General features: G+C 38.5%; 1 protein-coding gene across 2 annotated transcripts in view; it reads right to left on the minus strand.

Moving 5' to 3' along the window:
* The window catches only part of LOC124605804 (serine-rich adhesin for platelets-like), a 378,387-nt gene that overhangs the window by 83,418 nt on the left and 268,630 nt on the right, over positions 1 to 26,339 (minus strand). The window contains exons 3-6 of one of the 2 annotated variants that reach the window (XM_047137707.1): positions 16,789 to 16,897; positions 9,040 to 9,064; positions 8,778 to 8,954; positions 4,242 to 4,386 (exon numbers count right to left, since the gene is read on the minus strand). In XM_047137707.1, coding sequence (XP_046993663.1) covers positions 4,242 to 4,386; positions 8,778 to 8,954; positions 9,040 to 9,064; positions 16,789 to 16,897 — 456 coding nt within the window. Of the gene's footprint in view, positions 1 to 4,241; positions 4,387 to 8,777; positions 8,955 to 9,039; positions 9,070 to 16,788; positions 16,898 to 26,339 lie in introns of those variants that run through there. The other variant, XM_047137706.1, reaches the window with a different exon arrangement.

The raw sequence follows: 26,339 nt of genomic DNA on the forward strand, positions 1-26,339 counted from the left end.
TCACCTACAACTTTTCCTTCTCTTCCTTTTTCTACGATCCAATGCACGTCACCCAACACAATTAAATTTTCATCACCTTAACTATCTGAATAATTTCTTTTACCTCACTACACATTTCTTCAGGCTCTTCATCATATGCAGAGCTAGTTGGTACGCAAACTTTTACTACTGTGGTAGGTATGGGCTTCATATCTATCTTGGCTACGATAATGCATTCACTATACAGTTCATAGTAGCTTACTCGCATTCCTATTTTCTTATTCATTACAAAACCACTCCTGCATTACCCCTATGTGACTTTGTATTTATAATCCTGTTTTCACCTGACCAAAAGTCCTGTTCTTCCAGCCACCAAACTTCACTAATTCTCACTACATTTAACTCAAGCTATCTATTTCCCTTTTTAAATTTTCTAACCTACCTGCCCAATTAAGGGATCTAACATTCCATGCTCCAATCCGGAATATTTCACCAAAGAGGACGCCATCATCATTTAACCATAGAGCAGAGCTGCCTGCCCTTGGGAAAAATTACAGCTATAGTTTTCCCTTGCTGTCAACTGTTTACAGTATCAACACAGCCAGGCTGTTCTGGTTGGTGTTACAAGGCAAGATCAGTCTATCATATAGACAGTTGTTCCTGCAACTACTGAAAAGGCTGCTGTTCCCCTTCAGAAACCACACATTTGTCTGGCCCTCAACAGGAACCCCTCCATCATGGTTGCACCTATGATACAGCTATCTGCATCACTGAGGCATTATGATGTATCATGCAGCGTAACTTGCTGTGACAGTGCGAGAGAGAGACAAAGATATTGTTTATTACTCTGTGGCGGTTAGCACTCACATAATTATTCTTAGGATGTAGAGTTTTTTTGTTCTTGTTAAGAGTAATTTTAGGGGAAGAGAGCCATTCTTGTGATGTAAAAAATCGACGCCATTGCGAGTTTTTGATTCACATTGTAAAATATAAGTGCATATGGAAGGAAATCAGTTAATAGAACAATAAAATATTGTTCATTTCAAGAAGGTACGTCTTATTATACACCCAGCGATATTCTGCTATTGCGATTTTCTAATAAACACCAGCTGAGAACAGTTCCGACAGGAGCGTTCAGTTCTAGTGAAATAGTTCGATGTTTTCTTCGGAAAAGAAGTCAGTTCATGGATCATTCAAATCCACAATAGTAAATGGACATTTCTCAGAACTGAAAGCAATCTGATTGCTATGCAACAGAGCCCCGAAGAATATTTCTCTGTACTTTGGTTACCACTTTCAGCTCAACACGGTATCTGCAGCATCTGGAGCAGATTTCTACAACAGCGGAAGCATGTAATCGCTATTAGTTTCACACACCGCCCTGTGTACGCTGTATGTATTTACCACAACAGTGAACATACAGTTACTCACACACATAGAAAGACAATACTAGGTGGTGTGGGGAAACATTTCAGTATAAAGGCCCTGTAGAGCTAAACAGTAATTAGCCTAGTAAGAAAGGAGTCTTTATAGCATGCAGGCCTCCCTACAGGCAGGTTCATGAGGGGGGGGGGGGGGGGGGGGCATAGGATTATAAACACAAAACATTTCTTGCTTTAATTTGTTTGCAATATGCTTTGTTCTTTTTTGGAATAACATTTATATATGACTAAATATATATTATAAGTTCATAATCTTGTTAACATTCTGTGTGAAAGAATAAAATGTTTACGGTGGTAGAGAGACATTATTGTTGGTTGGCAAGTGAGGGAACAGCGTATGTGTAGCAGTAACTATATACCGTAGACTGGTCTGGAAGTGAAGGGTGAACATATCAGCATGCTTCTGGTCATAGTCTAATATCTCATGAAATAATTTGACAACTGCAGAATTTGGACAGTTGATGGAAAGATTTGCTAAGTGGACTGTCAGTGATACTGAGCCTGTGTTGTGAACTATAAGTACAAATGTATTGAAGTACTTCTCATCATAAACTAGTACCTAAGAAAATGATATTAAAGCTGCAATACTGGAACAGTGGTGAGAAATTTTCATTTAGGGCAGTGAAGTTTGTGGCCATTATGCTGCTTCCTCTGTGAATTACATTCATTCTACATCGTCAATTACAGTTACTTTGGTCAAGGTAAAATGACAATAAAATATGTCAAGCAGATGAGTTCATACCAAAATGGAAAATTAATGCTAACCAATCAGACAGTTATGTAATTTTATGAAAACATATGAGACTATCATTGGGAAGAGATTTCTAAAGCAACCATTGTTGGTAAAAATTTAACTCTTCCTTCTTCATACTCTCAGCCCAGTTTTTGTCTAATACAAATAATAGTATACTTATGCAAAAGAAACAAATGGGGCAGAAAATATGTAGTATTAATGTACCCTGCTCCAGGAAGAGAAATCTCTATTTAACTCAAAGGATAAGTTGTAAACAAGAGTTAAAGCTTCAGCACTACTGTAAAATTTTACTGTTGCTTACCAAAAAAATCAGAACACATGTACTGCTTACAAAAGTTCCTTTGCTGGATTTTATGCTGTTTTCTGTGACATAAACAGAAAAGTTATTCACTGTGAGCTTTACACTTGTATCATAGGCTACAATGAAGCTAATATGTGATCAAGCCTATGGAGACAACATATCACTTCCATACCTGCAATCTGCTTTTTTTTTTACCCTATGTATCCATACTCAACATCTGAGAGGTCATTTCGAAAATGACAAACTGTCTGATAGTAGTCACATTCACTAACCTGCCTCCTGAAAAGAGAAATCTAAAAGACAGAAAGATATCTCTGGTATGTACCATTATAGTAACGTAAATGTCAAATCCACTTAAGCTGATGAATATTAGTGGGATAGTACAACTGGGCAGCACTAATTTTTCCAAAAAACAGCTTTCCTATGTATGAAGTATAACTTTACTTTCCAGTTATTTTACACTGAAGCAGAATCAATAATAAGTGAATAGAGATCACACAATGATAGAAGCATCAGATAAAACAATATTGATTAACATCCCATTAGCTGAGAATACATCAAGATATACAGATGAAAGGTAATGCTGAGATGTCACAGACAAGGGTAAAAGGAATGATAAGCAATAAAGTGAATCAAGAGTACTGAATAAAGAAGAGAAATAATATGTAACATCCCAAAGTCAACATTGGTGAGATAAAAGGAATGAAAATGACAGAAAAAATTAAACAGATACCACTAAAATGAAGCTCTGGAGAGAAAAAGTAGGAAGAGAGAGAAAAATGACAGTGGAAAAAGGAAGATAGTGGAAGCAAGTATGTAAACACTGAGTGGAACAATAAATGCACCAAGTGACTTAAGACCAGGTGATGTGATGATTCAGATTTAATGAGTGGCAGTTTGCAGATTTTAATTAGTTTCAAACACCTATCGATTTCTGGTTGTATTATTTTTCTGTAATATTTCAGTCATCCACACATACCTGATAACTAAGCACCTGCATTTTCATAAAATCCTAAAAAAAAAACTATCTCCAGTATTTAAAAAATAAGCACCACTGTCTAATACTACAAAAGAATGAGATTAATCGCATTGCTAAAGAAGTGTCTGTTGTGGGTTGTTGGTACACAACATATTTTCTGTACTGAACTTAGTTCTTCATAAAAATGGACCAACTCAGTGCACTGGAAGAGCACTTTACTACAAACATGTTCCTGCACTCCATCAAAAGACAAAGATGTTTAAACTCCTTTACAGCATCACAGGAAATAATGTGTAGAAATGTTATAGGCAACTGATTACACAAATTTAGATGTGTATGAACTCAAATGGATCACACTTAGAGGTGACTGCTCCTAAACATCCATATTTGTTAAATACACAAATTTGCACCATCAGCTTAATTTTGTTTCTGTCAGACTTCATGGATAACATATTTTACTGGGCTGAAAGAACAAATCTGTAACAACTACTTTTAACAGATTAAACACAATGTTCAAGATAAAAAAATCTGTCATGCACTACTTCGTGATGATAAAAGGTTCGTTATTCTATTAGAAGCAGTCTTGTTTCTACTGTGTTGAGATAGTATTACACAGAAAGTATGTCTGTGTAATCACTAAAATGTGTCAAAGGTATCAAAATACAACTACTGGAACACAGAATTATGTGCGAAGCACTATTACATTACACAAGGGGGGGGGGGGGGGGGGGGGGGGAATTTAATTATTTATATGATAGATTTATTTTGAATGTTGTAGACATTTACCTCACTGAAAGAAATATCATCAAATTTCACTCCATTGCATTCTATTATCTGATCTCCTGGTCTGAGACCCGCTTCTCTTGCCAAACCATTTTCTTTAGTGAACTGTACAAAGACACCCATGTGCCAATCAGGTCCTTTACAAATCCTGTAACAGTTTTATTGATTTTTTAGTCATAAGAATGGGTACTGTCCACTACATTCTAATTCCAAGATAAGATTTTAGCACACAAAATTAAAACAACATTTTAAACACAGCATTCAAAAAAGTCTAAAACAATCAAATGTATTATAACACACATATTTTAATTATTATCACATCAGTACCTACACTTCACTATAAAATGAGAGAATAGTAGATGAGTGCCTGTTACACCACATGGGCCATTTGGATCCTCCCACCCATCAGCAGTTTCCCTTAATTGTGGAGATGGGGACTTCCTCTCTAACATATTCTCTTTTCCCACAACCCTTCTGGACTAAACCTCTATTAACTGTTAATAAAACCCCTACCGTACTATCCATTCATGCCCCCCTCCCCCAGTAACATTTTTCTCCACAGGAAATATATTTTTTCTGTTGTGATTTTTTATTTTTTTATATGCTCTCTTTATGTTTTTACATCTTTCTTAAATACACTATTAATTCCGCATCTCATTTCTCTTCCTCTTAGTCCATCTTGACTTATAACTCCACCCTTCTGTCACCTCTGGACTGAAAATGACACATTTCTTGGTGTCCTTCCATTCCATCTTTGTCTCCTTTCAACTACAGAACTATAATATTATGAAAAGGATAGAGTGCAACTCACACCCAAACCTCGATGTCAGACACACAGATTGGTACCAAACATTTTATGTTGGTATAGTATCAACCAAAGCTCTGATTCAGTTCATACTACGTGCTGTTGTCCAGCAGAATTGGCATAAATGTTAAATAAAAGTAGCACCAGAATTACAGACTGCAGGAAAAGTATAACTGTGACTAACTAAAATGTATAGTTTTCATGTGGAAGTTGGAAGAGCGTTAGAATGTCTTACCAAGGGTCATGGGTTCATACCCTAATGGTGACAATTTTTTTTTGCTATTTTATACATGAAAGTATTATATGGGACTATTAATATTTCCATATGTGTGATGGAACTGTTTCTCTATTCTGCTGTTCCGATTGTTCGAGTTTGTTCTGTGAAACTACAAATACACTAGCTGCTTATGTCACATATCTTGACAGAACACCACACCTATCTATAGAAATGTGCTCTACAGGTTAACTACTTTCAACTAATGAAGTGAAAGCAGACTGCCAAAAGAACATAGCTACAAACTCCGAAAAGTCCTTTAAATGTCAGGATAAGGTTCTACCATTTGACAGTTTCACGCATAAACAGTTAAAACAAATTGACATCAGTGGAGTTTGAATGTGGGACATTTGACATGATGTCCTCAAGCTCCACCAACTCACCCACATGAGTTCTACAAATCTATTACTCATAGGTATGCCTTTCCTGTACTTGGTAGTTTTGATGTTACTTTCAATTACCATTTACACAAATTCCGTTGGACAACAGCACACAGCACGAACTCAGTGTTTTGTTTGACACCCTATTTACATACAACGTTTGGTACCAATCGGAGTATCTGACATCTGGAGGTTTGGGCGTCAGTGTGTCCTCTATATGGTGAGTAGCAGACTGGTACAACCAATACTCCTACACAGCTGAGCTTTTGGCCAAAAAGACCTTCTTCTAAAGTAGAAAACACACAAATTCACACAAGCACATCTCAGATACACCTGAATACTCTCTCTGGCCACTGAGTTAGGGCTACCAATCCTCAGTCTGGCCTCAGCGACCAGAGGCAACGGTCACGTGTGTGCGAGTTGTGCTTGTGTGAATATGTGTGTGCTTTCTACTTTAGAAGGAAGCCTTTTGGCCAAAAGCTCAAATATTTTAATAAGGCTTGAAATTTCCTGAAAGAGTGACAGCAGATTTTATCTTGAACTACTCTACAAACACAGACATGACATCAAAGACACATAATAACAGTGCACATGGAGCTCTTTTTTTTTGTTGCGAACATAGAAACAGAGATGGACACTGACTGTAAGCTCAAACTATCAAATACCAAAGTAGTCCCACACTCAGGAAATGTGAACATGTGGAGACGATGCAAGGATTCAGCATCTCTACTCATGGCAAGGTCCTAGTGGAGGTGGTTTGTTGTTGCCTTCCTCTTAAACGTTAAGAATTGGTTAGTCTGTACCTGTATCAAGTAGATGACTGTGATGAGTGCATTTACTGTGCTGTACTGAGTTTGTGTCATTATGGATGAAAGGAACGGATAAGGTGAAACCTAGTGCCATCTCATATAGCATACTCCTCTTGAGTAGTGTCAAGGGGGCAGCTGAGCTTAATGTTACAATCTGACAGGCAGAGCACCATCAACAGTGTCACATGCCTTCACTTCATGAGTCACTGCAGAGAGGTATGAACTTTAATTCAGAATATTGGTGATCGTCAACTTTATGCCACCATCCCTCCTTGTCCTGGCAGTGGAAATTTTCCACCACCAGAATTCAAACTGGCTTGTCTCTGAGCCATATGCCATGACACAGGCATGCATTAGTGACCTTGACTAGGGAGGCAGGCATGATGCAATTATCTATAATAAAATTAAATCAACTGGCAAATCAGACCACATAACAATAAAACCTAGTACAATACTTGGAGCATGGCTAAGGGTATAGACATATTCATAAAATCGTAAATTAGTTATTATGAATAACATAATTCTTATTAGATATCTTGGTTTTGATGTCTACATGACATGAATACTTTTCTACCATTCAAACTAACTTTTACGTACTTGCATTTATCATAGGTTGCTCTGATGCCTTCTACTTTCCTTTTTCTATATGTGCTTGTTGCACTCCTCTTGGTAACATCTTAGTGCAACAACTATTATCTAGTTCTTGGGGCCAATTCATTCATTAACACATTAGGTTCTGTAAATCCAGTCTATGGAATGGGTCAAGTTATACATTAACTAGCAAAAGCAGCCACAGCTGGCTGCTTCTGTATACTAACAACAAATTACGACTATTTATAATCAGCTCACACTGACAATTATGGGAATTATGTCTAGATTACTATATATTTGTGTATTATGAAAAAACACCTATTTGGGGAAAAGCCACAGCTTTTTGTCTTACATTACTCAGCTGTAGATTTTATTTAATATGGTTGTTGTTCTTATTATAGAAGTTATCCACACAGAACACACAAAAATATCCAATTATTACTAGTTTCAGTGAAATTAAATCACCATCTTCAGATCGTTTGCATAGAAAAATTTTTTACAGGGCCAGTCCATTTTGTCGACTGCTCACATTAACTGGATACAACCTGCAGAGACAACATTCTGTAGTACCCACTCTTGTTATTCAGAAAGAGAATAGCTGTGTGCACAATAGACCAATAAAATACATAAGACACATAAAATGTTTTCAATTTGTGTTCTTATTGACATCTGATAAGAAACCATCCTATTAGACATCATTGAGGACACAATTTGAAAACAATTTGTACACGCCTTATATATTTTATTTGTAACTCCTGTGTACTGTTTGCACAGCTGGTCTCTTACTGAATGACAAGAGATGGTGCTATGGAATGTTGTATCCATAAGTTGTGTCCAATTTATGTGAACAGTTGGCTAAAAGGATTGGCCTTGTAAAAGATTTTTCTATACAAATGACCTGGATTTTGCTGAAACTAGTAGTCACAATGTATTTTTGTGTAATTTGGGTGAATAAACTTCTGTAATAACAAGAACAACCATGTTTAGATTCTGAGATCATCTCCAACACATCTGACAATGTCAGGTAATCATAATTTTACACAATTCTTCAAAGAAAGGATTCACTTTAGACAACTGCTATCAGCTGTCTACATACTCATGAAGTCAAGATTTGTTTAACACAAACATCAGAGCTATGTGGAACTAACATCACTGAGTCCAAATACCATGATAAATTGCAGAATGAGTAGCTAATGAGGTGCTCTCTAACTTTGTTTTTGAATATATCAGATTTTGTCTACAGGAAAGCTGCTACAGATTTTTGAACCAGTGTATAAACTTCCATTCTAAGCCATGGATAGCTACATATAGTCTATATGGAAGTCATTTTTACTTCAGAAAGCACGGTTTTGAATTTCAGAGTTCATCTTAAAATTGCTTTTGTTATACTGTATCAGAATAAATTGCTCTTCTGATCTACATTCATTTATTTCATATGTGAAAACAAACTTTATTTCTGGAACTTAGTTTCTCTGGATAGATACTTGGCTCTTTCTGTGCAGCAAACAAACTGAAATTGCTAAACAAATTTTTCTGCTTTTGACATTTTGCACTAACAGATTTACCCTTTTGTAAACGTAGCTTCTTCCTCCATTAATAATGGTTTCATTTTCTAACATTAGCAACACTTTGTTTGTAAATTACATTAACAAAATAATACAATAAATTGTATATACATACCCACATCCTAATTTGCTCTTTGGTGTGGCTGTAATTGATATCTTTACCTCTCTGACACAGTCATCAGAAGTAAATGAGTTGGCAGCTGGAAATATTCTCATTTCGTCTATGGATGCACTAATATTTTTATTGTTGTTTTTCTCTACAACACACCATGTGACAGGGTCAGTTTTCTTTCTGTGAAGTGAAATGAGACAATTTACTCCATTGATATATCTGAGTACATTCAGTACTAAGAATGTATTATTCTGCTATTACTTACTCTTTCACTGGCAGCATTCCCATTGCTGCAAAAGAAAAGAAAAGAAAATAATTATTACAAAAACAGAAGATCCTTAGAGGAATATAAATATGAGTGCAGGGCCAGACATGTAAAACATGTGCTGACTGATGGATGAGCAAACTTCAATTGACCCTTTACCTCTCAGCACTTGTCTTAAAATTTAGGTGGTGGTCTCTTCTCTCAGTCATTAAAAAAACTATTAAAATATAAACTGTAAAACCCCATTCTGGATAAAGCATCCAATCTAATTTTATTTATTTAATGATTAATGTGTATTCAAATGTAAGAATGAACTTTTAATTTATCAAAGTGAAGTGATGGCTCTAACGCAGCATGTTTGTTTCCATGGTATAGGATAAAATTAAACATAAAAATGTGTCTTTATTAAATTGAGAATGACAGAAAAAATCATGAAGGTGATTTTAAAACAACTAGATCATTGCTATGGTCAAAGAAACGATAAAAATTTAATGACAATAGAAAATTCCAGGGTGGAAACAACTACAAAAGTGACAGAAATCTCTTACATGAACACTTACGGTTATTCTGTGAATTGCACACAAACACATGTAATACCTCAGAACATTGTACTTGTTATTGAGTGGGCCATATTTCTTATTCCCCTGCCCCCCAGATTCACACAAATAGGCTTTGATACATCTACTGTGTGTGTGTGTGTGTGTGTGTGTGTGTGTGTGTGTGTGTGTGTGTGTGTGTGTGTGTGTATGAGGGTGGGGGGATGGGGGAGAAGGGGCAGGCAGCAGTGGAAGATGCATGCATGCACTTGCTTACACTAGAAAACAAGTGAAAGCTTGCTGGGAAACTAACAAAATTTTCTGACCAGCTACATGTACCTGTGTGCTATCCGCTAAAGAACTACTTGTGAAAAGTTGCCTGAGTGTGCCTTAGTTTCACATTAATAAAACTGTGCTAGAATTACTGTGCAAGGTGATTTATGCTTAAAATAAAATGGATAATTTTCTGGATGTGGAAAAGACATGAATGGAATGTAAATGCTGAGCAGTCTGTGAGGAGGGGGGTGGGAGGGAGGGGACTTTATATATGGAGGCCATGGCAGAAGGCCATTGACAGATCTGATGCAAAATTCAACATTCAAAAGTCAATATGGTAAACCATGTGGTTTGTTCATGGGTATAAAAGCATATGTGACACAATGAAATTGCATGAGGCAGGGTTTTATTATAAAAACTTTCTCAATTTTTCAGATTTCATCTACACTCTGAGAATAAGTCTGTCATAGTATAAACAGAATGTAGAATATTGCTCATGAACAAACCTCACTTTTGGAATATAAATATATAATGTGAAGGTGGCATTTGTCAACACCAAATGAACATTACCAGAAATGAGTAAAAACAGCAGAGGAAGAATAAGCATACATAAACATCAGTATAATTACTACTTTCAATGCTACTCTCAAAATACATTGCCAGCATTGCAAGGAACGATTTCAACATATGTGTGTGATAGTATATGAGAAAAATACAAATCATTTCTGTACAAATTGTTTCTGTACTTATCCTAGAAGGTAGAAATGAAATGAAATGAGCATGTGGCATTGTTGGCCGGGAGATCCCATTGATGCCACATTGGGTGACTTGCATGCCAGTAATGAGGATGAAATGATGATGAGGACAATACAACACCCAGTCCATGAGCAGAGGAAATCTCCAACCCGGCCGGGAATCAAACCCGGGCCCACTGCATGGGAGGCAAGCACGCAACCAGTCAGCTAAACAGGCGGACAGAAGGTAGAAATAATATGGAAAATAAAGGAAAGCCAACCGCTCACCTACAGCAGACTGATGTGTGGTGCAACAGAAAACGGTATTCACACTAGGTTTCAAGCTCTTGCTCTTTCAGTACTAAAAGCAAATACAAGGGTGGTTTGAAAAGTTCTCGGAACAGAATAAAAAAAATGTACTTACATCACTGAATGATTTTTTTTAATTTTTCAATGTAGTATCCTTACAGATTAATGCACTTGGTCCAACGATGTTCCATTGCCTTGATCCCATCTCAAAATGAGTTTCCTTCAGGCTTGCAAAATAGTTGTCAACTCTGGCTATCAATTCTTCGTTTGAAGTGAATCTCCATCCACCAATAAAAATTTTCAGTTTTAGGAAGACATGAAAGTTTGATGGAGCCATATCAGGTGAATAAGGTCAGTGCGGCAACAATTCATACCTTCGTTTGTGCAATTTTGCCATGGTGACGGTACATGTGCGGGTGCACATTGTCTTGATGGAAGATGACTTTCTTCTTTGCTAAACCTGGTCTTTTTTAGGGTATCTTTTGTTGCAAATTTGTCCAGGAGGTTAGCATAATATTCTCCAGTAATTGTTTGCCCAGTGGGGAGATAATCTACAAACAGAATCTCCTTCGCATCCCAGAACACTGATGCTATGACCTTTCCCGCTGAAGGAATTGTCTTTGCTTTCTTTGGTGGCAGAGAATCAGCATGTTTCCACTGCTTTCCTCTGGTGTATAGTAGTTCACCCAAGTTTCATCTGTGGTCACGAACCAGTGCAAAAAATCTTGTTCGTTTCTCCTAAAATGGGCCAAACGTTGTTCTGATATGTCCATTCTCATGCATTTTTGATCCAGCGTCAAGAGTTGTGGCACCCATCTTGCAGATAATTTTTCCATTTCTAATTCTTCAATTAAAATGTGATATACCCTTTCAGATGAATCTGGAAAGCGTGAGCAATTTCATGTACTTTCAAGCGGCGATCCTCCATGAACATTTTGTGCACTTTTGAAATGATTTCTGGAGTAGTGACACATCTTAGCCTACCACTGTGCAAATCATCATCTAATATCTCCTGACAAAATTTAAATTCATTTGTATACTTGGCAACAGTTGTATATGAAGGAGCAGAGTCCCACAGTGTATTCTGGAAATCGGCGTGAATGTCCTTTGCTTTCATACCTTTCTTTATGAAGTACTTAATCACTGCTTGAATCTCGATTTCTTCCATCTTCGCAAATCACTATGCTGGAACAACAGCAGAGTCTCATCACTGCCACAGTTCTCTTCCAAGGGCACTGACATGACATGTGTTTACAGGCAATGGTCCAATGAATATCACGTGAACAACTCGTTGCGCTAGCGCTGACCTCTCGTGGTGATTCTGAGAACTTTTCAAACCACCCTCATACATTCATACACACAACCACACACACACCCAAATGCACAAACCTGCAGCTGCAGTGAGATTAGACTAACTATTAATTATCAACCATTGAGAGCAATTGCATTGGTAGATGGAGGTGGGGAGCGGGTAGAGAAGGATGCACAAGGTGAGGAAGAGATAGCAGGGCAGTGTGAGGTAGGTCTTTGGACAGATGAGATGGTGGCTGCACAACAAGATGAATGCAGTCCAGAACATATAGTGTATAAGAGATAGTGAGAGTAGGGGAGAGAGGGGCAGGAAGTTGATGAAAAGAGAGACAGATGGAGCTGATTGGGAAGATAGGGAGGGAAGAGAGGAAAGGAGTGGTGTGGAAGAGGGGTGAGAGGGGGGAGGGATGGAGAGAGGCACAGGGGGAGGGATGTTAGGAGGGAGGAGGGGGGAGAGAGAGGGAGAGAGAGAGAATACCAACAAGACAGGAGGGAGGGGAGGGGGGGGGGAGGAAGAGTGGTAGGAGAAGGCATTGTGTGATCTGGAAGGGGAGAAGAGGCGTGGACAGAAGAGAGAAGGGAAAAGGTAAGGTAAGGCAGTGGGACCAGGTTAGCAGGAATTTAGGCCAGAAGGAGTGCAATGACACAGGATATGGTGGAGAAACAATTCCCAACTGCATAGTTCAGAGAAAATAGTGCTGGAAGCGAGTGCCCAAATAGTTTGCATAGTGAAGCAGCTGTTAAAGTCATCTGTGTTGTGGTGCACGGCATGTTCAGCAACTAGATGGTCAAACTTGCCATTTGTCACTGTTTGGCAGTGGCCATTCATGCGGGTAGACAGTTGCTTACCTGTCAAGCCTATTAGAATGCTGCACAGCAATTGCAGCATAGCTGATATTTAACATAGTCAAACATAGTCCTGCCTTTTATAGAGTAGTAAATGGCTGTGATTGGTCTGTGACAGGAGGCAGTGAGCATTTGTATGGGGCAGACCAGAAGGGAGTCACCCATGGAGTGCAGGATTGGTGCAGGATTTGGAGCAGGATTGGAGTAGGGATGCACAAGGATATTCTGTATTTCAGGAAAATAGGAGAACACTACTTAGGGTGATATAGGTAGGATATCCCGCACCTAAGGACACAATGAGTGGTATTCAAACCTCTGATGAATGATGTGATTGTGCTTTTTATGGCCAGGGTGATACCAGGTGATCAGAGGAGTGCTTTTTGGTGACTGGTTAGCAAGTTTACTGGAGCTGGAGGAGGAGATTGCACATGAGATCTATTTACTGATGAGGTGAATAGGATACAGAATGTCAATAAAGGCTATGGTACTGTTACTGGTATATTTCAACAATTCAGGCTTTCCACTGCAGACCTGACAACCACGCGTGGCAAGTCTGTAAGAAAAACTTTTTGACATAGAACAGATGACAGCTGTCATAATAGAGGTACTCTTGGTGGCTGGTGCACTTGGTATGAAAAGACATATTTATGGAGACATCTGAGATTAGGTTAGGTTAGGTTAGGTTAGGTTAGGTATGGACATAGACATCTACGAAGGTAGCACATTGAGTTGAGAAGGACCAGGTGGAGTGTATTTGGGAGTTGGTGTTGAGGATATGGAGGAAAGAGCAATAGTTGTGTCTGCCATGAATCCAGATCATGAAAATGTCATCAATGAATCTGAGCCAGAAAAGAAGTTATAGGTGTTGCCTGGATAAGAAGGATTCTTTCAGATGGCCTATAAATTAGTTGGCATAGGATGGTGTCATGCGACTACTCATGGGAGTACCATGGATTTGTTTATAGATTTGGCCTCTGAAAGTGAAGTAATTGTGTGTCACGTTGGCTAGGAGGATTAAGAAAGAGGCAGTGGGTTCAATATTAGGAGGACACTGGAAAAGGTAATGTTCCAGCCCATGGGGATGGGGGATGTTAGTGTACAAGGACGTCTCATCCACAGTGACCAACAAAGAGTCTGCTGGTAGAGGGACAGAAACTGTGGAGAGGCAGGGAAGAAAGTGAGCAGTGTCTTGAATGTAGGACATGAGATTACAGACAATAGTTGGGAGGTGTTGGTCAACAAAGGCAGAGGTTTGTTCTGTGCGAGCATTGTACCCAGCCACAATGCAATGGCTGGCAGGGAGATCTGTGGTGTTTGGGATGCACCTGAGCCCTTGTGGAGCTGCTGGAGTTACTGTTGAACTTCTGGGATGGGACCATGGTTCTAAGGTTTGTATGCAGAGGTGTTTGAAAGTTGGCACAGGCCCTCAGACACATAGTCACAATTTGTGAGTACTTCCCTCCTTAAACCAACCAACCAACCGCTGCACTGGAGCCTTTGTCTGGGGGAAGGATGACAATAAAGTAGAAATATACTCAAAATAGCTAGCAAAATAAACACTGGGCTGTGACTTAGTAAAATGAACACAAGACACTTAGTGTTGAAGAATGTGCAGTTCTGCAATTGATGCACTAAATCAGACTGAAAGAAATGTGGAAGTCATATGCTGTAGTCCCTTTCATGTTTTCCTTATTACTGGAAAATCCAGTTTCCATTCTTTTTCATAATATAAATGCAGAGTAACTACAGCTGATCTCTTGGAGAAAACATTACATTAAGCAAAGGAAAAAACACCTTCATTTGACATCTCCACAGAAGAACAATCTTGGACAGCTTTCATAAAATCAACATTAAGAATGGTTTCTGGCCTTTAATGTGTGCTGATGCAAGACTGAAATATTATATTACAAAAATTGTTTAACACTCTTTTGCTATTTGCATCAGTTTTGTTTGTATTTGCTACTTGAGTAATGCACTACCTTTAAGTATTGAGCTTACTGTATACGGAAGCAGATTTTTAGAATTTCATCTCCTTTGCATTTTTTCTCTGTTAAATAATGAAATACAATATTATCCATGAAAAGGATGCTATAAGAGGTCAAATTAGTGTAAAATTCACCTATTAGGCTCAACTGTTCATAATATGAGTATATTATTAAAATCATGACGATATACAGTGCACTTCTAATCGGATCAGTTAATGATGAGCTGACTAAATTTTAAGAGAAAGCATAAACAATATATTTTGCTGTACAAATAAACCACCACAGGTTGGTTATTATTTGATTTATAAGAGCAATTTCACTCAGCAGATGCAAGTACAATTAGGTTTTCATTATTCATCATCAACACTATGGTTCCAAGTGATGCTTTAAACTTGTAACATATTGTCATCAGGGCAATCAATATCCAAGGATGCTGAAATCTGATATGTGAAACTAGTCATATAAATCTTATGATACACGAACTGTGTCAGTTTACTCGTACGTGAATAACAATACCTGCTGTAACCCCTGCAGGCAGTGTCTGCATTTACTAAAAGTTATTGTTTAGATATATCTTTCTAGTCTTCAGCAGAATTTTTGGCCATTTGCAATACTTTGTGAATTTTGAGTCTTACTGGACCTACATATTATAACAATGAAAATAATATAATCAATTATTGATAAGATAGTATAAATGGATGGATAAAAAATATACTCACCAACCAGTGGCAAAGGAACATACACACAAAAGGATTTAACTTTTACAAGCTTTTGGAGCCAGTGGCTTATTCTTCTGCCAGAAGAGTTGGAGAGGAAGGAAGAGAGGGGAAGTAAAAGGACTGGAGAGGATTAGGGAGAGGGATACAGTTCAAAAAAGTCACCCAGAACCCCAGGTAAGAGGAGGCTTACCAGATGGGGTGAGGAGGAAAGAGTCTTTCCTATCGGCTGTATCTAGGTATAGTATCTCTCCATTCATCTTTTATGTCAGTCTTGCAACTAATCATGTATGATTCTTATAATAATTATCAGAATAATTCAACTTCCTAGCAACCTAGTCTCAAATAATAGGGCCTACAACATGTATTGAAAACATTATTCTAGCTCTAATTGTGCTCTGCTGCAGGAGATCCATCACTTCAGATCACCTTAAATACTTTTCAGTGCCACAGAATGATATACAAAATTATCTGTACCATTAACTTTTCTTCTGTTCAAATCATTATATCAGCCTAACTCATTCTACACTAATCACTATAACCTGTGACAGAAAGTTAGCTGTTATCATAATTGCTGTCCTGTTGTTAAGTGTAGTCTGGACCAGCTTGCAGTGATCCCACTACACTATACTGACAATATTAAGTGAACCCTGTGGTGGTAGTTTCATCAAACTTGAGATTCTCAAAGTATGTTCTCACCATAGTGACCTTTAGTAAGCTATATACAGTACATTCATGAAATCACTCATTTATGTAGCTATCATGATCTGTCAATGTAAGCTCTCATATTTGCCAATCTCACATACATCTTGTTACTCAGAGACCAAATGCCTTCTAACATTATGAACATGTGCTACAGTAAACAACTCCATTTTCCAAAGAAACAGGAATTCTTTCAATCCACTCCAAAAGTTATACATGATTAAATTATGCACCAGCACATCTTGGTTTGTAAAATTGTCATTGCTTTACCATGTGGCATTATGAGACTTTCCATCAACATAATAATGTTTTTAAAATGTTTGACAACACTTACTTCTTACTTTCAGACTCAGCTGATTCTGCAGCTGTATGAAGTGCAGGACTTCTTGATGTACAGCATCATCAACAGGGAAGCCATTAATACGGACAATTTGATCACCAACCTGCAATAATATTCCAACAGAATTTTAGTCACAAAACACGCAAAATAAATATACTGTAAAGGATTTCATCTTTCTAACTAAAGAAAGCAAGCAATTAAAATTCAGTGTACAGACAGGTGAAAAAGAAAACTGCTAACAAGATTTTTACAAACACTGAGATGAATGAGATTACTCCATGTTTGCATATTATACAAATTGATGGGTATAACAGAGAAAGCAATTCACCATGAACTGACATATCAAGACAGTTAGAAGAAATAAAAGTAATGGGCAATTAACGTTGTGCTCATTTTACTTCAATGTGCCACAAAGAGTATTGATGAAGCCAATAAAGATGCGACTTGAAAATGTTACAGTGTATTAATAGATGAAGGATATTTAGAGAAACCAGAAAATATTTGTAGCAGCCAGGATGAAAACACATTAAGAATTTGTGATAAAACAAATACTTGATGATTAATTTGTGGGGAACATTAAATCAGGGAAAGCATAAGGAAATAAATTGCAGAAACTTGACAAATATATGATGATTATTACAATATCAAGCCACAGAAATCACTAATGATGAAAACTTTACCATGATTAACAAAGCTTCTTGTATGTGACATCATCAATTCTGCTATTATGTTTTTGTACTGGTTTCTGAGACTTATTCTGACACATGGAATTAAACTTATCAAATGAATTTAACAAATAATTTTGTAAAAGCCTGTTGAACAAAGCACTTTCACTGCATTTGTGTTACTTTAAACACTCATGCATCAAGGGATCACCAATTTGGTATTGGAGGGCAGCGTGGAGGGTAAAAATCATAGAGGGAGACCAAGAGATGAATACACTAAGCAGATTCAGAAGGATGTAGGTTGCGGTAGGTACTGGGAGATGAAGAAGCTTGCACAGGATAGAGTAACATGGAGAGTTGCATCAAACCAGTCTCAGGACTGAAGACCACAACAACAACAACTTCACACAAGAAGTATATTGCTTCTCAAGGACTGGAACAAGGGAAATGCTTACCAATTAGTGGAGCAGATGTCAGATGCAAATAAACATCTACATACTAAAGTACATAAAATAAGTCTAAGAGTATTTTAGCAAAGAACTGTCACGTGAAAAAAGTTATAATATTTATTTGTACTGATCATACCACTGCTTATGATATGCTGAAGTCAAATAGTACCCAGAATTAGTTTACAAGTCTCCTTACAGAAATACATCATTGGAAAAAATGGAATTGGCCACCACTAAATTCACCAGGTCCCTTTTAACTGTTGTTAACTAGTAGCTAAGCTTTTTAGGTTGTGACAAATGCATGTGTGTTGGTGTTGACCTCCTGATGTGACTGTTAGCAAATTTCCACTTAATACTGTCGCAAGGCAAAATCTCCTGGTGCAGTGTAGCTAAGGTAAAGAAAGAACATATTCTACAGAAGACTGCAGTAAGAATATTACTTGAATTGTATTAATAAGGAAAGTAAATCTAGGGTAAACTGTGAAATTCAAAAAGCTAATGATATAAGTAAAAATATTTTCCATGTAGACTTGTGCTTCCCTGTCTAGGATTCAATATGAAGTTTTACAGTTTGTTGTCACAGTTTCCAACAAACTGACAACAGATTTCACTTCTACATCTACATCAATACCCCTGATGATGTGTGTGACAGGGGGTATTTCTGGTTCTACTAGCTGATCCACCCTTCCCTGTTGCACTTGTGAATGGCATGCGGGAGGAATGATTGTTGGTAAGCCTCTGTATTAGCTTTAATTCCTCGAATTTTTCTTTTTGTTATCATTTGTGAAATGTATGGGGGACGAAGTAGTAAGCTGTCTGACTCTTTCTAGAATATTCTCTCTCAAAATTTCGCTATTAAACCTCTCAGTGATGCACAACTCTCCTTCTGTGGCATCTGCCATTGAAGTATGTTGAACATCTCTGCAAAGCTCTCACGTTGACTGTGATGAAACACACTGCTCTTTGGTGGGTCTTCTCTCTCTCCCTTGTCTATCAGTCCTATCTGGAAAGAGTCCCAGATTGATGGACAATACTCAAGAATCAGTTGAACAAAAATGTTGTAAGCCATTTCTTTCATGGATGAGTTACATTTACTTCCTTAAGATTTGTCCTGTGAATCTCAGACTGGTGCTCTAGATAATTACTCCTACATATTTTATGGTAGTTTGTCATCAATAGTGTAGTTGTCTGGCAGTGGATTTCTTTTTCTATGTATGCGCCATATGTTACATTTATTTACATTCTGGTTCAACTGCCAGAGCCTGCAGCATTCATCAATCCTCTGTGAGTCAAATTGATATGGTTTTCTGTGACATGAACTTCTGATGTACAGTATTTGAACATGTTGATTTTTTCCAAAATGAAAGCACGAAATGTAACTACAAAACTGACTATCCGTGTTGACTCGTTTCTAATGTATTGTAGGCCGGCGGCTGCAATCATCACCTCAACAATCAGCATGCACGGTATATTTAAATAAATTCAGTAACATGTGCATTAAAATCTAGGGTGCTCTTTTGGTCACAGCCAAATCGATTTAGAATACTGAATAAAAATCTACAAACGGAGCAAGCAAAACATGGCAAAGGGGAAACGGACTTTTGTAAATGTATGGTAAAGCTTACGATTCTAAATTAAGTGGACCATTGTACAAAGAAAACAGCAATTGCAGAGCAGTTTGGAATTCTCAAATCTACTTTATACATCATAATTAAGAATCGAGAAAAAATTATTAATGTTGCTGCATCAGATCGTTGCTGCTGCTGCATCAGGTTTCGGGAACAAATCTAAAGGGCTTCGTAGCACGAAGTATGAAGAAACAAAAACCTTATTGCCAGAATGGTTCAGCACTATGCGTGCATCTAACATATCTTTATGTGGCCCTATGACAAAAGCAAATGAGATCTTCAAAAATATAGGCATCAAAGACTTAAGTTGTTCTGCTGGTTGGCTGTATCAGTTCCAAATGAAACATTCAATTTAATCTGTACAAATATTCGGTATAGCAAATAAAGGTTGATGAAGAATGTGCGAACAGCTGGTTGCATGAATTCGACCGAGTGAGGGAAAAGTATGGCTGGTGTGATATGTTCAATATGAACGAAACTGAAGTTTAACAAACTTTTCTCCAAATCACACCCTGAGGATGGAAGGTGGTAAGTGTCACGGTGGATCACGTAGCAAAGAAATTTCGTCCCTGCGTTATCGGTAAGTCCAAAAAACCCCGTTGCTTTAAAAACATAAATACGGACACTTTACCTTGCATCTACTCTCACCATAAGAAAGCTTGGATCGACGGTACATCATTTCGCAAGTTTTTTCTTCGTTTCAACAGTCGATTGGTTGCTCAAAACAGGCATGTTCTTCCTACATTAGACACACAAGGTTCAGTTTTTTTTCCACCAAACGTGACAAGTCAACTCTAGTCCTTGGACCAAAGCATCATTTCTCTCATGAAGAGACTTGTATGAGCTGCAATTTGTGCTGCTGAAAACAATTCTGCAACCCGAAATTGGAATCTGCTTGACGCAATGAAAGCCATCGCAGCAGCCTGGAACTCCATGTCACATCAGGTACAGAAGTGCCTCAACAGAGCATGGAGACATAGCAACACTGAAGATGTCCAAAAGTTAAGACGATGCCACTTCACCTGCGAATGGACAGTTCTACAAGACGTTTCCGAGCCTTGGCATTAATTTCGAGGAATTCATTTGTGCAGATGGCGGTGTTGCCGTATATGATTCTGTGAAATCTGATGTGACAAAAGCTTTGATTGAAGTGCAACAAGGGTCATCAGAAGAAAGTGATGGGGAGGACAATTGAGATACCATTCCGCCTACCTGTCAGGAGATGTTTATAGCCTTGAACAGTTTAGAACAATTTGATTCACATCCGACGTCACTGCTGGGTTTATGGCCGCTATGATTACAGGTGATTGTGAAATTACAAGATATTTTCATTCCCGTGAATGTCAGCGTACCATGCTTGAGCTTCTTCCAAGAAAATAGTGTAATTTGTGCGTATTTGTACTTTTACAGTCAGTGTATAGTGTTAAAGTCTACAGCCATGTAAAGTGATTGATACTGTAGTGTATGACGCGTTACTGTACTACTGTACATGTATACATATTGAAAATCTGTGTTTTTCACTTATCACGATATTTTTTTTTTAACACGGACTCTTGATTTTTCGGTCCATTCGGATCCGTGTTACCGAGGTTATACTGTACTTCTTTTATACACACTGTAAACAGTTAATAGTCCAATCACAATTCCTTGGGGCACTCCGGAAATTATCTTCACATCTGGCCATTTTTTTCCGTTAAGAGTGACGTGATAAGTTCTATCTGCATGGAAGTCTTCAATACAGTCTAAAATCTGGTCCGATACTCGGTAAGCTCGTATTTTTTTTTACTATACGGCAGTTCAGAACAGTGTCAAATGCCTTCCGGAATTCACGCAACACAGCTCAACCTAAGCTCCGTTATCCACAGCGCTACGGATCTCATGACAAATAGTGAGCTGTATTTTGCAAAGTCTCTGTTTGCAGAATCTATGTTGATTTTTATAGAGGATATTTTTGTTCTCTAAAAATGTCATAATTTTTTAGTATAAAAATGTTCCACAATTCTACAACAGACTGAAGTCAATGATATGGACCTATAATTATGCGTATCTCTCCTATAACCCTTCTTGAAAATGGGAATGACCCGCACTTTTTTTCAGTCGCTAGGTACCCTTCATTGCTACAGTGAATTACAATAAACAGCTGCTAGAAGGGGAGCAAATTCTTTCGCACAATCTTTGTAGAACCTTACAGGTATCTCACCTGGTCCTGATGCCTTTCTACTGCTACTCAGTTGTAATTACTTTACTATTCCGCAATAGGTTATTTCATTATCTGCCGTTTCGCAGTTCATATGATGATTGAAAGGAGGGACCGTATTACGGCCTTCGACAATTTTGGAACATTAAATTCGGTATTTTGGTCTTCTCTCTGTTATCTTGGTTCAAATGGCTCTGAGCACTATGGGACTTAACATCTGTGGTCATCAGTCCCCTAGAACTTAGAACTACTTAAACCTAACTAACCTAAGAACATCACACACATCCATGCCCGATGCAGGATTCGAACCTGCGAACGCAGCAGTCCCGCGGCTCCGGACTGCGCGCCTAGAACCACTAGACCACCGCGGCCGGCACTGTTATCTTGTTTCAGTGCCAGGCCACAGTAACTGAATACTTGATTTCGAACCACTTATTGATTTTATGTAAGACCGAAAACTCTTAGGGCTTTTAGTCAGATCGGTTGACAAAATGTTACTTTCAAAGTCATTGTACACCTCTCTCATTGCTCTTCTTATTCTCATTTTCGCTTCATTTACAGCTTTAGATGGCCTGCTAGGTTTTGGCTTCTCTTGAATCTGTGATGAAGCTCTCTTTTTTATGCAGCAGTTTCCTTACATGGCTACGAAACCACAATGAATCTTCCCCATCCATTAATATCTTGCTCAGAACGTACTTGTCTATGCCATATTGAACAATGCTTTAGAATTTGTTCTATTTGCGCTCCACATCTTCGTCCGCAGCACCAAATACTTGATGTTGACTACTCAGAAATTCTGCAATTTGTATCTTGCAACTCTTGCTAAGCAAAAATATTTTCTTATCTTTCTTATCATTCCTTGTAATACCCATAGTAGTAGTCGCTATCACAATCTTATGATCACTGATACCTCCCTCTACAGTAATTGATTTGATAATTTCAGGTCTGTTTGTTGCTAGGAGATCTAAGATGATACCTTCAAGAGTGGGTTCTCTAATGATCTGCTCGAAGTAATTTTTGTTTGGACAACACATTCAGAATGATGTCTCTGGCACCAGTCTTCATAGCATGACTCTCGCAACCTGGCAATTGAAAGTCAGCCCCCATTACAACGGCACAATCAGGAAAGTTATAAACAATATTCTGCAAGTTCTCTCTGAAGCACTCTACCACTACAGCTCCTGACCCAGCCAGTCTTTTAAAGCATCTGATCACCACCGTTGACTGACCTTTGACACTTAACTTCACCCAGACTCAACCACATTTGGATTCCATGATAACCTCACTAGGTAATATCAAATTACGATCGATGCTGGGTACGATTCTAGAAATAAGTGAGCTTAGCCAGCAGTGTCCACTGTACGTATCACATGCTAGAGTGAGTATTTTGCCACAAAGCAGGCCAATAGTCATGCTACTGGCAAGCTGAAGACATCATATCTGTTAAAATTTAGAATGCTGCAATGCAATTTCCACAGCTCCAAGGATTCCCTTTTGGGTAAACTACGGTTGTCTTGCTAGAACAAACTAGTTGCTGAATTCAGAAACATTGCTGATAATCCTCAAACGTTACCAACTTCATAATGGTAACAAAGGCTATTCTAAATGAAAGTCCACAAAGCCACAGGATTTCAATCCAGAAGTCTACCATCAACTACAGCAGTGATTTTATATCACTGACATACTGTCTAACAAGCCTCAAAGGAATAACAAGGCACACGTGACAGCACGTGTTGAGGCATGATGCAAAAACAATGAAGGCATTTGGCGCCCTCAGGCAGCAGCTGAAGCACGTGTGTATGAACAATAGTTTACATTCGATCCCAATACCTACTCTATTGTGGTAACCACTTCCTAGCAAAAAGAAAAAAGGGAACACTGACCCATCAAAGGCAGTGGGCTGCCAGACCAGAGACAGTTGCCTCAAAAGAAAACTGCAATACGGCCATAACGCAGGCTTTGGGTCAGTGGAAGAAGTTAAATGAAATATAGTGTAGCCTGGGACTACTATTCCTGAGACTGCACCAAACCGCTTGGAAGTAGAGTTGAGGATCACATGCTACAGTAAACATAGATTTAATTTAGGCAACCAAATAGAAACTGCAGTGGTGAACATGTATGTTTGGCAATAAAATTTCAAGTCAAATGAATATGTTTAGAGACCACACCGTCATTATCAACAATCGAGGTATACAGTACTTCATTGTTGGTAAGATGTGCTCAAAGTATGGCCATACAAGTGTTCTGCTTTTCCGACCTTCCTTTAGCTACGAGAGCAGTTGACAAACTATCGATATTTCTTCCATAAAATATCGATATATATCTGCAACATTAATTCACCGATATATCGATATGAAAACGGCTATAACGAGAGCCGATTTATTTATTTATTTATTGCAGTTTTTTGTAAATATTTGAAGCTGTTCTTTTGAAATTGTAGTAGAACATAATTTTACTTTCACTGTGTGAAGGAGTTTTACTACTTTTTGGGCTTTCATCACGTCTTGACTCTTTGACTTGCGTGAAGCAAGTATAGGCGGCACGAAAGCAGAAGTCAGATTGTACTGGAAGGTGGCGGAGTGCATGGAATAATAACAAGATTTCCGATGTGAAGAAATAGCACACCAGCTGCATTAAATAAACAATTTATAACGCAACTCGTGTGCTGTTTCTTGACATCGGTGTCCTTCGAAAAGAGTTGCTGAAAATGATTAACAAAATCAATTTTGAAATTACAACTGCTATGTCGCTGGCGTTGACAGAAATGAAAAAAAAAAAACAAGGAAGTCGACATGAAGTGTTCTGGGCAAATCCGATAAGTGACGAAACCGAACGATGGATCCATGGGACACCTTTTAGTGTAAGGCGGGTGCCAGGTTGAAATTCATTGGGAGAGTCCTTCGAAAATGTAGTCCATCAACAAAGGAGGTGGCTTATAAAACACTCGTTCGACCTATACTTGAGTATTGCTCATCAGTGTGGGATCCGTACCAGGTCGGGTTGACAGAGGAGATAGAGAAGATCCAAAGAAGAGCGGCGCGTTTCGTCACAGGGTTATTTGGCAAGCGTGATAGCTTTACGGAGATGTTTAGCAAACTCAATTGGCAGACTATGCAAGAGAGGCGCTCTGCATCGCGGTGTAGCTTGCTGTCCAGGTTTCGAGAGGGTGCGTTTCATGGATGAGGTATCGAACATATTGCTTCCCCCTACTTATACCTCCCGAGCAGATCACGAATGTAAAATTAGAGAGATTCGAGCGAACACGGAGGCTTTGCGACAGTCGTTCTTCCCGCGAACCATACGTGAGTGGAACAGGAAAGGGAGGCAATGACAGTGGCACGTAAAGTGCCCTCCGCTACACACCGTTGGGTGGCTTGCGGAGTATAAATGCAGATGTAGATGTAGTGTGCCAGTTACATGCAGTTACCATTGTTAGCAAAGTTGTTATCGCCAAGCGTGATCGTGCATCGTTTTCCCTTCTGTTCTTGGTCTGAGGGGATAGACTGGCTGCTAGTTTGTTGATGTACAGAATATCTAATAATAAATCAGTACTTAAATACACAGCGCTAAACCCAGCAGTATAATTACGATTTGCAGCCGGTATTTTTATTGGTAGGCATGCAAGTGTCTCACCCATCGATATATCGATTCATTTTTACGGTATATCGAGGGACTTTGTAAACTATCGATACTAAGGATTTCCGATATTTTTTAAAATATTAGCTGTCATATCAGCTACAGTCGGGCTATTCAGAAAAACACTGCCTTGGCCCTGTGGCGGCATTGTTACGAGAGCAGACACTTTTAAATTACAAAATCACCCATGTTTGTCCGGTCTTCTCCACTGCATTCTAAATTTGTGGTTCGGTAAAACTACAGGGTGGCGCACGGAAACGGTAAATTTCGAAATAACGTCATTTCCATGAATAAATTTATAAAACTAGTAATTTATTAACGAAAGTTAATGTATTCAGTATGCCATTATTCAGTATGTCTTTACAATCAAAATGTTCAAAAGTGTCTCTTTACTTTTTAAAGATGACATCGGGAAGATGTGCTCCCATTCGGCGTTCACACTCTAACGTCCTGTTGTGAAAACTCTGGAATGCGCGGTGTAGCAAATCTTGGGAAATGACAGTGATTTCGTTTTCAATGTTCTCCTTCAGTTCATGGATTATTGCAGGACGTGTACGGTACACCTTGCCTTTAAGATATCCCCACAGGAAGAAGTCGCACACACTAAGATCAGGGGATCTCGCAGGCCATGCAATGTCACCGTTACGTGAAATAATGCGTCTTCCAGACAATTGACGAACTGCTGCCATCGATTGTCGAGCAGTGTGTGACGTGGCTCCGTCCTGCTGAAACCACATGTTTTCGACGTTAAGATTAAGCTCGTACAGTCTCGGTGTAAAGAATGTTTGAAGCATTTCAACATATCGAGCGGATGTTACTGTCACTGGACTACCATCCTCACATTCAAAAATATAAGGGCCGATAATACCATGACATGATACAGCACATCATATTGTGACCTTGGCGCTATGTGGTGGTCGCTGGTGAAACTCACAAGGATTGTCCTGTGCCCAATAACGAAAATTCTGTT

This window comes from Schistocerca americana, chromosome 3 (assembly GCF_021461395.2).
Source record: "Schistocerca americana isolate TAMUIC-IGC-003095 chromosome 3, iqSchAmer2.1, whole genome shotgun sequence".
NCBI classification, from domain to species: Eukaryota; Metazoa; Arthropoda; class Insecta; order Orthoptera; family Acrididae; genus Schistocerca; species Schistocerca americana.